The sequence below is a fragment of the Cryptotermes secundus genome, unplaced genomic scaffold, assembly GCF_002891405.2.
Source record: "Cryptotermes secundus unplaced genomic scaffold, Csec_1.0 scaffold234, whole genome shotgun sequence".
In the NCBI taxonomy this organism is placed as follows: Eukaryota; Metazoa; Arthropoda; class Insecta; order Blattodea; family Kalotermitidae; genus Cryptotermes; species Cryptotermes secundus.
This window is the reverse complement of record NW_019725843.1, coordinates 1012768-1027771: the sequence shown is the minus strand read 5'-3', so window position 1 is coordinate 1027771 and position 15004 is coordinate 1012768. Positions and strand designations below refer to the sequence as shown.

The window sequence follows — 15004 nt, the reverse complement described above, 5'->3', positions numbered from 1 at the left end:
TAAGCACAGGTGACCCCTGTGTGATTGTATGGATTCAAAACTGGGTACAGACAGACTGTAACAGCATAAATCAAATTTCTATGATGAATCTTTAGTCATATGAAAGAGATACAAAAGGGCAGTCTACACAACAATAATTCTGAAAATGACAATATAGACACTACTTTGTCAACATTTTTTTATTAGCCGTTTGTGGTAACACTACGTGTTTTGACAAACACAACATGGATCCATATTGAACAATGATGTAATTCAAGAACTAGTATCAGTATTCTTATATGCCTGAAGATGACCCAAGAAAAGGGTCAAAACATCTAGCGTTACCACAAACAGCTAATAAAACAAATGTTGACACAGCAGTGTCTATATTGTCTTTTTCAGAATTATTATTGTGCAGACTGTCCCATTGTATATCTTTTTTATGACAACTTGGACACAGCCACAGACACTGTCATGAATATGGCAATACAATATTGTGACGTATTTGCGCTATTCAGGACATCCCCTCCGCCGCCAGCGGTGACGTAACACCTTTGGAGCATTGCCGCTGCTACGGTAACAGGCCAGTCAACACTCCGCCCCCTTCCGCGGTGACGTTACCAAGGGATGCTGCGGTTGCTACAGTGCAGTAAACAACTCTTGACAGTGTTGCTAGGCAACCTGTAAACACGGCGTCAGGCAAGAGCGGTACCTATCACGTAACTGTTTTCTGTGTTGTCCGAGCCGAGGCTAAATAAGGAGCAGCGAACACTATTTAGTAGTGAGTAGTGAGTATTGAGCCAGTTACTAGAGAAAGAGTAACCAGATTGTAAATTGTGTAAGTGTGGAGAGCGAATGTGCAATAAATTTGCTATATCCAATACGGCGTTTAGTTATTTGTCGTGTTATACACAAAACATGTTACAATTTGGTGGCAGAAGTGGTTACGAACTTACACACGTGAAAAAGACGTGGAGATGCAGCAGATCAGGGAACTCCTGCTGAAAGAGCTGAGGGCCTGGGGAGAAAAGTTGGATGAAGAACCAAGAGCTATCGAAGCAAAGACGAAATTTTAGCCCACTTTCCTTATTTTGAAAATATAAAAACAGCCTTATGAGCTCACTTTATTGTCTGTGCCACTCCACTCCACCAAGTTCCCAGGCAATGGCATGGTAAACATATTCTCACAGAAACAAATACATATGCAACAATACTACAACTGTTGGACATGGCGTTTTCTCTGAGGCCCATGTCATATAAAACACTCAATATGTAGGTAGTGAAAGAAAAGTAGGTAATTAGTTCTTTCCAGAACTCCTTAATTAATTTATATGAAAACATACAAGAATATAAAGTGGTGTGAACAGAACATAACAGGATAACCCAGATGATGAAGAGAGAATTTTCTCTGAAATAAAAAGGCTTGAGGCTCACCTTGAAGTGGATGAAGAACGTGAGGAGTATACAGCATAACTACACGGTATGTTTCAGAACAATCCTGTCAGCGCTGCATGGATAATCTGTAATAGTATGCCCATATGCAGCTTCACCAGAGCCAGTATTACTGTTACACAGTACTGGTCAATGCAAGCGCGAATACCACTAAAGGTAATGATAAAGCCCACCACCCCCTTCACCCAGTCAAAAATAGATCAACTTTCTCAAAACTTAAAATATAATAAATAACACACAGTGTAATGAAAATTTTCACTAGTGTTGTAATTCTCAAAAACAGTTTTAGACTACTGCCAGTTAATAGTCATGACATGAACAAAAGAGCAGCAGAAATGTATTTATATCTGACAAAACATCAAGGAAAAAGGTTATAAAACATGCTACCCCTACGCTGTCACACCAACATATAACAATATTAGGCCCACTTTTTTCATATATGAACAAATGTAATCATAATGAGTTCTATAATGATAATGCTTTCAGCAGTGTAGGTAGGTACTCTTGACGGCGGCTGCATTAGAAGGTGGGGGTAAATAATTTCTAGACTTATGCATACTTGTCCAAGGAGTTGGGGAAATATAGCAATGCAGAAACTGTGGATTGTGTCCTTTCAAGGTAGTCTTAGAACTCCACTACTTCTTGACACAAATGTGATATAAATAAGAATGAAAAGAAAAAAAAAAGCAAAGCAAAGCTATTCCTGTAACAGGCCGTGAAGGCCCATAGAGTTGTGAGATGCTGAGGGTTCCACATTATCTAGACAATTGGCTAAAAGATGGTGGTAAGACTGTTAGCCTTATGCGCCGGTCATGCTTTACTCCCCAGGAAAATTATTTAATTAGTTCCTGGTACTCATTTCTGTTTGAGGCTGAGTCAACCCCAGGGCCATAGTGCGGCCAGGATTGGGTCAATTGAAAAAATCCAATGACCTCATCGGGACTTGAACCCGTGACCTTCTGGCTTGTAGCATAGTGCCTCAACCAACTACGCTACCGTGTGCCCCTATAAGTAAGAATGTATAAGTTTAAACTATCATGAGTAATTAGATTTGCACTGACAAGCAGAAGCAAGTTTGTTCATTTGTCTGTATCAACAATTTATTTTAAAGGCAAAATATAATTTCATTAATAGATGGAGTAACTAACTATTGTTGGGCTCTTGCACATACAAAAAATGGAGAAGTTTCTCCCATGCTTAATTAATTAGGAATCATGTCATGAAGGCACATGTGGGAGTGGAGGTATAGCTACACCATTTTTGACCTCAGCATTAGATAGGTGAGTGGTGAGCTTGATGCCCCAGCTGCTTTAATCCTAGGGAAAGAGCCCCCCATACTCAATGGATAGAAGCTGAGAGTAAAGAAAACTCTTACTGCCCCTGCCACAAAATTGAATCCCAGCAGTCCATATCATAGTATGTCAATATACCGCCTGAGCTATCACAGCTTCTGATAAAAATGAAATAGTGTGCTTCAGATATAAAAAACTGACTCGACAAGACTTTCAATTAAGAACTCAACTTAGAGAAACTTTATAATTTCTCACTTGACATATTGATGTATGTGAAATAAAGGAATTTTCAACTCTGCATATAGTCCCTACTAATTTTTATTAACATAACCCCATTAACAAATATTAAACATGAATAAGTAAAACTCCAAATGTCTTCAACCGTCTGAAAAGTTTCTGAAGTAGCTTCATGCTCTGGCCACTTTAACCTTTATGAGCCCTGTGTTGCATTATTGCAATTGTGCATGTGTGCAGTTCAACCAGCTAAGCACTGCATTATTTTCAGTACTTCTCTAAAACACGGTTAATCATATAAGAAATTTGTATCAGCCTACAGCATATAAACACATACACACCATGTTTCTTGAACTGGGCTCCGGGTTGTGATAAGAAGTGAGGGAAGGTATGATAAGCAGTGAAGAACTGGTTGCAGCTGTATTGTGGAGGGGGGATGATTCGCTGTAACTACAGTCCTGTTCGAACCCATACACATCCTACAATCCTTATCACAATTAGTGTATTACTCCGAAGCTGCAAGCTCTATAGTGCCACAGTATTTAAAATCCCCTATGCTCAGAGGATAATGGTTAATGCCAATCAGTGTTTCCTGTACATGTTTGATACAATTAATGGTTGGCCCTAGAGTCACTGTGCTAAGGAGAACCTTGCCAACACAACACTTCTGCGAGCCATCCAAGTGTGAAGCAAATCACTTCACTGACTGGACTATCCATGGTTATAGTTCAAGTAGTGTTATACCAAATCAGAATTTGGTAACAAATGCACGCATCATGTTTGAATTTCACCTGTTACATCTGCCTGTGGGAAACTACTTAAACATGTTCTATTGGTAACTCTGTATAACTCCATCATTATCATGCAGCTGTTAATAAAGGTTATTGTTATTAAAACCAATTTAAATAGTCCTGAGAAACAACAGGCATAGAAATAGGTCTGAATATCCTGTATCCAGATTATTATTCCACCCAAGATGACACTAGCGTATTATCAATTCTTTAAAGTGTGACGTTCCACTCCAGTAAAGAATAATGAGAGAGGAGGTCTTCAAAAACCACTGATAATAGTAGTAGTAGTAGCAGTAATAATAATAATAATCATCATAATTCTGTTATGTATTCTTTTGTCTTTATAAGATATAGCAATAACATTTATTTAATCAACAACATTGGCAAGATGATCACACTTTGCAAAAAGAAATATAAAAAAACAGTCCCACTTGTGAATACTGTACAATTACGTAATATTACACACAAGAAGGGAGGATTTATGCACAATGAGACGACTGAGAGGGGAAACTTGCAGTAACAATAAATCCAGGAACAACAGAAGTTATGCACACTTCTACCGCCACATCCGTTTGGTTGGAGTCTTCAAGGATACTAAGGCATCCTCCTCTCCACCAATTTGTCAGCAACATTCACATTTACCAGTCTATTTTGTCAGCCTTTTCAAGTTCTTTCAATTGTAATCCTCTGTGCTCACGCCTGAGGAAAAGGCAAATTCATGGAAAATAATGGAACAACACATCAACATAAGATATTCACTGCAAAACTTTCCAAGACACCACAAAAGGTATATAGATTACTTCCTTACAGACTATGTAGTAGAAAAGGCAAGAGTCCCATCTGAGTGATGAAACTTTTGGGGAAAGGTCTGAAGTGGTGAGGCATTAGTTTTCACCCCAAGCAACGACTGAAACAGGAGACATATACAATCCGATCATTATAGCAAATATGCATTTCAAAAGGCTTCGAGGAAAATTCTTAACCTCTTCCCCGATATATATGGCAGATATATGATACTATTTCTGAAAAAGATGTGACTTTCTTTGCTTTGATGGGAAACAGCATATATTTTTTTTCTCAAATAATCTTTTCATCAAGAAAAACAGACAATGGCATATGACTGGACAGGAAGCAAGTTTTCTACCAAACTACAGTTGAATGAAAAAACATTACACTGACGTTCATGATTTGTTTACTGTACAAAGAACAAGTCCCTCGGCATGATTTGCATCTACAGAACAAGTCTTTATGTGAAAACATCGACTCTTGTGTTCAGTTCTATGGCCGCATTAGGTCTTTACACAAGTTCCACAACCCTTCAACACCATTCTCAGAAACACACGCACCACCATTCATTCATTCATTCCTTCTCACGCTCCTAGTTTACACTAAAAAACCACGATTTTTTATACTTAACTAGGGTTTTCTTTAAAAAAATTAATTTTTAACTAGATTCCTACAAAGAGCCAAAACATTGCACCAAGTAAATAAAATTTATATATACATACACAATAACATACATAGATATAAAACATAAGTTCTTTGTTGCTTCAACAGTTATTAAGAAAATACCTGCATTCTTTGAAGATGAAGATGATAAGAAAACATGGTGAGAATAATAAAACTAAATTAAAAAAAAACAAATATATATAAAATTCTTAGAAAAACTGGAAGGAAACAATAGAGTTCTCATCTCATCTCATTCTTTCTACATACTACACCATTTGCCACACCAACATTTATTCCGAGGGACCTAATATAGCATTTATATAGTATAATTATTCTCTTCTCTTAAACTTTACATACAAGGAATCCCTTAGAAAGAGTCGTACACACTCTAATTATGTATGTAACATGTTTGTACAAGAAAATGAATAAGTACAACTTGGTAGCAAAGAGAGATATCATTTCCATTTCATTTTTCTTTAGCAAGAAAAAACACACAAAAATTATATGTATTTAATAGTAAAACCTTTTTTTTAAACATTTTAAATTTATATTTTTATTACTTTTGTCATTTCCTTTCTCTTTGAATATCCAGATTTTCTTATGTTTAAGGCAATGGAAACATGGTAATCGAAACTGATGAGACATGCAAGCTGCAGATGACATTCTTAAACTCATCTCGCATGTTCAAATTCACAATTTCACATACCTCATATATAATCCCTGCAATTCCTGCTATTCCACAAAGAATTATTCTCTAATTCTAAATCCATTTCATTCTTGTTTATAAGTACATCTTTCCGATTCAAAACAATCTGACTTATGACTTAAATTCTTGTAAATATAGTAACTATAGACTGTCACCATATCCACTTCCATTCCATTTCTTTGGATGTAATTGACTATGTATAAACAACACATGCATGGGTTTGAACAGAGAGAACATCCATTTAGGCAACTTATATTGCTTTCAAATAACGGAACACATTCCTGCTGTCAACAAACGTCAGAACTTCACGTTTCAAAAGTACAGAGTAAAAAAGTATTATGTACAAGATCTAAACCTCACTTACTCATTTAATTGAAACATCAACAAAATGAAGCCACTGACAAAATGCTTAGAATGAAACAAGACAGGTCAGCTCATTGGTAGGGTTGTCATGAGGAGTAGGTTCTCTTACATCCATGTGTCCTCTCTATCCAAATGCATCTACCAGTAATGTAAGGGGTCATTCATAAGGACATGTCCTACCATTTCTCATGCTTACCCTGCAATTTAAAAACAAAACCAAAATGGTAAAGTGCACTACAAAGGTAAACTTGCCCCTGTGCTTAATTAAGTACCATGCAAAGAAGAAGTATCGGATAGGGGAGGTACTGTTCCACACATTCTTAACCTCAACATTAGATGTGACATTATAGCTACTAAAAATTGTACTGAAGTAAATTCACATATTACAATTTCTTCCATAAGTGGGTGGGTTGGTGAGTGAATGAGTGAAAGAGAGAGAGAGACTCTTAAAGACAGCTCCAAAGAGCACACTACTAACTTTAATTCATAATTCTAAGGTTAAAAAAAAACAAAAACTTTCATTATTTTTTCATCAACATACATATTTTTATAGTCTGAATTATTCTGATCGTTCATAAAGAAAATCTTAATTTATTTTCCAAAGAACATACTAATAGGCCACTACACTATTAGGCATACCTTGTTACATAAAACTCTCTATGAAGAACTAAAACATGCATGCACACAGGAGCGTGCGTGCACACATACACACACACACATCAATGCTCCATTTATAATATTGAACACAATTTAAGAACAGCTACAAAACTAAAGCAAAAATATGATACCTTTTTAAATATTATGACTAGTACGGGTTATGTAATATCAAAATTTGTCAGCCATATTAAACCTTTAAATAAGACTTGAATTTAAAATGGTAAAATACACATCCTTCTGAAGGGCCCCTTATTACCATTCCTCGCTTCATACACTCTCTCATTCAGCATAAAACAACCTCTCGCTGTGCCTTGTGAAGAAGACACTTTGGGCAGGGGAAGGATTGCCAGCACTGTAATACCAAGTAACGATAACAAGAATGTTCCCATTGCCAGGTTTGTACTGCAGCCCGCTGCAGCTTTGCCATCATGATGCAGGCAATGGCCATAAAAATTATCTTGTGGTAGAACACTAGCGATGTTGTTTGTGTGATGGTATTGATGATGGGGAGTAGCCTACCAACACAAGTAATGTAAACATGGGAAAGTAGTGAAATGGATGGTGCCAGTGAGACACAATGCACCCACTCGTTAGTGCCACCATTACTGCAAGACATGAAGACTTCAGCCCCAGCTTCAAACCTGCAAATATGTGAAGTCACAAATTATTCTGTGTCAAACATGAGACCTATGGCTATAGACCTTGAAAACCATTCAGCATCTCACAGTGCTCAATAACAGAAGTGTAAATATTCTCAACATTCATGAACACTTATCTATTCAATTTAATCCTGAAATCTACAAGCGTCCAATCACACAATATGCAGTACATCTGAATACAATAAAAACATTCCTCTTTTTCTTAAGTTCTGACATGTTCAAGGAATTTACGCTTAAAATGCAAATACAGGAATACTGAAATAGTACTCTGCAAGACAGTATTTTTACAAGGCACAAACAAGACAGAAAGGTGCATGTTAGGAGTTGAATGAGTAATAGCTTATTTAATGATACTGCTACTTCATACATTAAGATTTATTTAATGATGCTGTCTTATCTCATATAAACAGCATCAAATGGTAAAATGAGAAATGAAAAATGAATTAAGACAGGATATGAAAAGAAACAGTCATGACTAATTACAGTTACTATCTCATAATCTGCCTGCAGGGACTAGACAGGAGAGTCAGAAGGATTGCTACAACCTGCTTACTCATTAATGACACCGACTGCAGAGACTATTTATGAACTCCAGACAATACAAGAGTATTTGGGACATGCTTGATTCTATCGGCTGGGACACCAAGATATCCTGACCGAAGTCTTTGGCAGTTTTTGTTAGCCCCTCCAGGAAAATGCTGGGATAGTACCTCAATCAAGCCGTGATTACTTCCTTGAAAATCCTTCCCAATTCATCTATCATCACACCATCTGAAATAAACCACCAGGGGGGGGGGGAACAGTGTCATTACGTACAGTAAATTTGAAAAGGGCTGGGAAGGATGTGGTCATACTTGACCCTATTCAAATGAGCTAACTTGGCATTCACCTGGAAATGCCAAGGAAATCCATAAACACCAGTCAAGGAGTTAGTACTACGATAAAGACTCTTAATCAGATACATCTTGAAAGTAATTTACTTCTAGTAGTACACGGTTTTCTTGGTTAATAGCAGTTTTCCTTCTGTACCATTTCAGAACTGTGAAATTAAAGACAGTGCACATAAATACTGTGGCATATTTGCTCTATGTAGGCCAGATGTCAGTATTTGGAGAGTATTTGAGGGTGACTGAGTGTTTAAGTGACAGTGAAAGAGTTCTTGGCGGAAGATGGCCACGGAAAGTTCGTCATGAGAAGGGTAACATGTAGTGATTGTGAACTGTGTAAATCACAAGAGTGTCATAAGTAATTATAGTTATGACCTGTAAGTGGTTAAAAAAACCAATTACCGATCCGAAAGGCATCCTCAGCAGCCAAATGTGCTACAATACATTATATATCCCAAAAGCTGCTCACATATAGAAACATTTTTAAGTGACCTTTGCATAATGTGCATAAAAACAAACAAATGATGGTAAAACTGAGCATCTGTCGCTCTGTCTGTCTTATCTCCAAAACTAAGCACAACAGACCACTGTACGTCGCGATGCAACAGCCAAGAAGGCTTACCCCTTATACATTCATATCTCCAAAACTACTCATCAGTTTTGATGAAACTGGATATTCAAAGTTTGCATTAAAAATTGTGGAGAAAATATAATTTGGGTATGTACTGGTCATTTATAAATACCAATTTACAGAACTTCATATAAGACTTCCTGATTTTCTCAGAGTACAGTGTACAAACATTTGTATGTGAGACACAACATGTAGATCTCACTCATGATCTGTAACTTTTACTTGCATTCCAAGTCTTTCAGGATGTAATGCCATGCAGTCTGGTGTAACATTACCAACATTTTGGAGGAACCTGATGCAGTTACCCATATGGCAGAAGAGTAAGTCGACTGGTGAAAAAAGTGAAAGGGAGGATCAGGAATGGGGCCATGTGTGAACAAATAGTAGCAAGGAGAAGACTAGTGTGGTGGTGGTGGTGGTGGTGGTGGTGGGGGAATGTGGCCCTTTTTAGGGCCTACAGTTCTACCAGAACACATGGCATCACATTTCAGAAGACAGCAATCTTCACAGGGTAAGTGTAACAATACATTTGCATCTTGTCCATAAGAGAATTGATCTGATGGTGACAGATGTATTTACTGCACATGATAAGCACCTTACATTTCAACCCTGTAACAGAACTGAGTAAGGCCATTCATTTTATTTCTGTTGTTGAAGAAGATATCGAGCTGCCTATGTAAATAAAAACTAATTCTGATATTTTAAGTAAGTTTCATTGAAAAGATAATGAATTGAAGTTAAAAAAGTTATTACACGCATAATATTCGTTCCACAATTAAAACATTACACTGCATGCATGGTCTTATGATATAGTATCCAAAAGGTATAAAGGAGGTTGAAAATGCAGAGAATTTTAAAATATTTCAAAGAAGGAGAGCCTATACAATATTTAATTAAGGCAGTGACAGTCCGATTTACCACATTTCCATCAGCAATAAATAAACACAAACCCCACTGACATATGTAGTAACTTCACAAACAAAACATTTAGAAAAACACATGCACCTTTCTACTATTTTCAAGGTGTGAACATAATAAGAAAATACTACAAATGAGAGGTGCAGACTTACACCTACACAATTATTGAGTTTTTGGACATTATCCATTATCCTGCCTTTTTATTAAACATAATATTTCAGAGACCTGACTCTGTCCCTATCCTCCTGTAAGAAGCTTACTCAGTTGGGCTCAATCGATAGAGCTAGTTTCTATCTCAACAGCTGTATTAATATACCATCTCCAGAAACTTTTAGACCTTCTTTACTTACACTTCTCTACTCTTCATAACAGATTTTAATAACATTCCAAAAAGAGGCCATACAAAAAAATGCATTTCATTCAATACCAATTATTATCCAGTTATTTTCCTCCATGTAATGCTTAAACTCTGAATTATGAAGCTGTCTCGCAAACAAAACGATACAGAGATCCCATTTTTTTTTCTGCGCTTCAAAAGCACTGTGGGAGTCATTTTCCTTATGCTGTCAAGTACTACTTGTGATTCCCTTTGAATGTCAGACACTGTTTCAAAACGTCATTCCTTCAGTTTCATTTTCAATTTGGGAAACAAAGCGAAATAACAGGGGGCTAAGTCTGGTAAGTAGGGACGATGGGGAATGATAACCGTGTTGTTGTGATGAAGGAGCCATTTGTGGTTGTGCCAAAGTTCCGGTCTTCTTTGTGGCACATTTTCTCTCATGCGTCTCAAAACATCACAGTAATAGTCAGAGTTGACGGTAGTGTGAGGAGGAACAAATTCGTGATGAACGATCCGCTTCATGTCGAAAAAAAAAACAATGAGCATGCTCTTTGTTGAACTCCAGACCTGCTGTGCCCCTTTTGCTCTTGGTGACTGTGGGCTCTTCCACTGTGACAACTGTTGCTTTGATTCTGAATCATAACTGTAAATCCAAATTTAGTCACTTGTGGTGATCCTAGAGATATTTGCAAAAGTTGGATCCTTGTTAGCCTTCCCTCATAGCTCAAGACACATGTTCACACACTGCACTGCACAGCAATGGCTGAACACCCATCAGAAACTGGCATGTGAAGTTATGTATAGGTCATGAACATGCCTACAACTTCTGCATGATGGATCATTTATACATTAACAATTACAAATATGGCAGTGGTGCAAAATTTTGAGACAAAGTTTAACAAATCTAACATATTCAGAAACCCTAATATCAAAAATTATGAACAGAATGTATCAATAAACTCTATAATTATCACTTTGTCATTCTGATTAACCTTAACGCACGTGTTACACATGAAGGGCATCAGGCAGAGCAGGCACTGTTAAGTATGTACCGAATGTGGGGGGAAAATTAAATTCATCCTGGAAATTTTAGTGTACAGCTTCCACACCAACTTTCTGGAGGTTTGTAACACTGTGTAGTTTGGTAGAAGTATACTAATATTCTTCCGGAACACTGGCCAACTTCTACTAAATTATATGGTGTTACAACTCAGAAGATCGCACTCTTCACAGTCACTGCTGTGAAAACCTCAAATTCAACTCCTATACAAAATTTAAACCAAATCTATCAATCAGATTTAAACTGAAATATATAAATGGCCAATCCTCAAAATTGCATTCCTTATTTTATGTACCACATTTATAACATCTAAACTTGTATGCATGGATACTCACAGAAGATCCAATACAATAATTTACTGACACAGAAAACTTTCTCAAACATAAGTGGAACACTAGTAAGTCAAGGATATATTACAGAAAATTACTTATGAAAATATGATGTTGACAAGCACTTATTCATGAGGACTTACAGAAATAAATGGCAAAGTCAAACATAGTCAAAGAAGATTACCTCATGGTGCATTGTGACATGGTGGTTTAGAACTGCTCATGAGTGAGCATTGGTGTTAGTGTGGGAATTACTGGTCTGATTGCCCTGCTGTGTTGGGGATACTGCCAACTTCTTGTCATCTCCAGCTGGAGTTGGCGGAGCATCTTTTCTTGGAGGCATCCTCTCATTGATGGCATCCAATCCTTTCGCCTCAGCAAATGATGTAATTTTGTGGTTTGGTGAAAAACCTTGCAGAGCTACACATACAAAAAGTATATTGTCTTCATTACTCACAAAATGAAGACTCTATGGTATACTGTATTTATTAAGCACCTGAGAGTTACTGAGCTGATAAAGAAATTCATGTTTTGTTGTACCTCAAGATCATACATAACTTCTCATGGTGCACATAAATATTGTGACGTATTGCGCAATGGAGGACCCCGCCCTCCCCAGCGGTACGTGGTGGCATCGTAGCGCTGTCTTTACTATGGTAATAGGCGAGTCAACACCCTGCCCCTCTCCCCGCGGTGACATAACATGCAACGCAGCTGTGACACAGGTAACACGCAACAGCAGTGCCCATTGCGTAACAGGCGGGCGCTGCAACTATATAAGGGAACTACACAGCCGCCGAAGTTAGTTAGTTAGTTATTAGAGAGGGTGGGTTTTCCCATGCACTTAGACCTGTAGTGGTCCATTGTGCTTCCCTCTATGATTTCTACCAGCCTCTATATCCTACCGGTATTGGTGCTTACCATCAGTCCCGCCCAGCCAGCGAGACCGGCTCTACTGGCTGAGAAGTATCTACAATGCTTCCCTCATCTACCGGAGGTATTAGTGACTGCTGTTGGACGGCAAACGTCCGCAATTTTGCTCAGTGACCTCCTTTGGAGGTATGAGGTTCTTTTATGTGCTGTAAAGCTATGACACAGGACCCATGGCTTGAAGTCCTTCCCGGAGGACTTGTTCCCTGAATTTTTCCGCCCTTAAAAATTCGACGACCTCCGCCGGGTATTTGAACCCGCATACTATGAGTCATGAGGTGGGAACGTTACCTCTAGACTATGGAGGCCGCTTGCCGCCGAAGTTAGTTAAAAGTGTATCAGCTGCCGAAGTGAGTTCTCAAGTCAGCAGTGAACGAGTTCTCAAGGCAGCAGCCTACGAGTTGAGTCTGAATATAGCAGCCATCGTAGAAAGAACTGGACGTGTAATTGCGTAACTGGGAGTGTGTGATACAGGGACACTTGTATAGCTCCCGTATCGTAATTAATACGTGTACTCTACTGAGGACAGAGTGAATTGATTATTGCGAATAGGGTTACAAAGTGTGAAACCCTGCAACAGTGTTGTAATTAATTGTAGCCGAGACTGGTAGGTTGTTAAATAAACCAATTAACAATCCGAACGGCGTCTTCAGTAACCTAAACATGTTACACTGGTGTCAGAAGTGGGATTGGACTTACACACGTTACCAACAAGTTTCAGTAGCAAAACACGTTACAATATATATAAAACAAACAGCCTTTTGTTACTCATCATATTTTGGAAGTTTATTGCGTTGCTTGTCTGATGTAGCTTTGCTGCATGCACAAGAGGGAACAGGAGTGGGACACTCCACATGTTGGGGAAGCCTATTTCTCATTGCATTCCTGTACTGTTCAGTTAAATTTTCACTTCATAATATTGTAACGTGTTTTGTTACTGAATACGCCGTAGAGATCGTTAATTGGTTTATTCAACAATCTACAAGAAACGGCTACAATTAATTATCACACAGTTGCCGGGTTTCACACTTTATAACCCTAATCGCATTAATCTGTTACCACTGTTGCGGGGTTTCACACTTTATAACCCTATGCGCAAATCAGCTCACTCTGTGTTCAGTAGTCTACACGTTTACAATAGGGGAGCTATGTATCACTGTGTCACACGCTCCCAATTACACAATCACACACACGTCCGGATCTTCTTCCCGCGACAGCTGCTATACTCCAACTGTAGTCGCCTGACTGGAGAACTGTTGATAACACACTCTCGTAGGCTTGCTCGGAACTATCTTTGGCGATGGCCACGTTATAACTCGGCGGCTGCCCACATTCCAACTGACTGGTAGCTGCTGTGCGGTCCCCTTATATATCCGCAGTGGTGCCTGTTGCGGGCCACGTCATAGTGGGAAGCAGTTCCGCGTTACCGTGGCGTCACCGCGCGTGGCGCGTTGCATAGCTACCAGGATGCGGGGGCTCGGCTATCTTCGGCTCTGCTTGGCTCACTTCGGCTCCGCTCGTGACGTCACCGCGCGTTGCGCGTTGCATAGCTACCAGGATGCGGGGTGATTACTCGCCTATTACGCGAGCGCTACGTTACCGCTACGTGCAGCTGGGGAGGTAGGGGTCAACATGTCACACTATATCTGTACATACTGCCAATGATTTGTCAGTTTTCACTACGAAATAGTTTATTTTTTTCCAATATTTTCAAAAAGCATGTAGGTATAAGATGTTTGAACAATACAGAAACCCACTGATTGAGAGGTTGCCATTCTCCACTATTTAGATGTGCATGGGCAACCCAATGCAGTGATCTACAGTAGAAAGTTCTAACTATGTCAGACAAGTTATATTCACATTGTAAAAGGCAGTGATTTTAGTGGTATTTCTGAGTGTAAGAAATTGTGTCTTCTATATGATACTGTCGCGTATCGGGCGTATATCGCGACAAATAACTTCACGAGGTATTTGGTGTAGCGAATTTTATTTCACATCCGCTCTCACAATCACCCAAATTACAGATTTACGGTTACTGCTATCTGCAGTATCACAATTAGTACACTCCAAATGCCAGAATACAACTGACTAGTTGCTGGCTAACTCGGCGGTAGCTCCAGGACTCACTGACTGACTCAGTACAACTGACTGTGAATAGCCTTCGCTGCTCCTTATGTAGCCTTGATCGGACAATACGGAAAACGGCCACATAATAGGCACCCTTGTTGCCTGGCGCTGTGTTGCTAGTAATGCTAGCGGTAGTAACCGCTGTTACTACCGTAACAATCCTGTTGCGTCACTGTTACGTTACCGTGCGGAGGAGGGGG

At 38.7% G+C, this 15004-nt stretch overlaps 1 protein-coding gene across 1 annotated transcript in view; it reads right to left on the bottom strand.

Annotated features, from left to right (window-relative positions):
• Nucleotides 1-4054: 4054 nt before the first annotated feature.
• The window catches only part of LOC111863653 (serine/threonine-protein phosphatase 2B catalytic subunit 3), a gene marked incomplete in the record, with an annotated part of 233080 nt that continues 222130 nt past the window's right edge, over nucleotides 4055-15004 (bottom strand). The window contains 2 exon segments of the mRNA XM_033751146.1: nucleotides 4055-7564; nucleotides 11932-12167. Of these exon segments, the coding sequence (XP_033607037.1) occupies nucleotides 11968-12167 (200 nt within the window).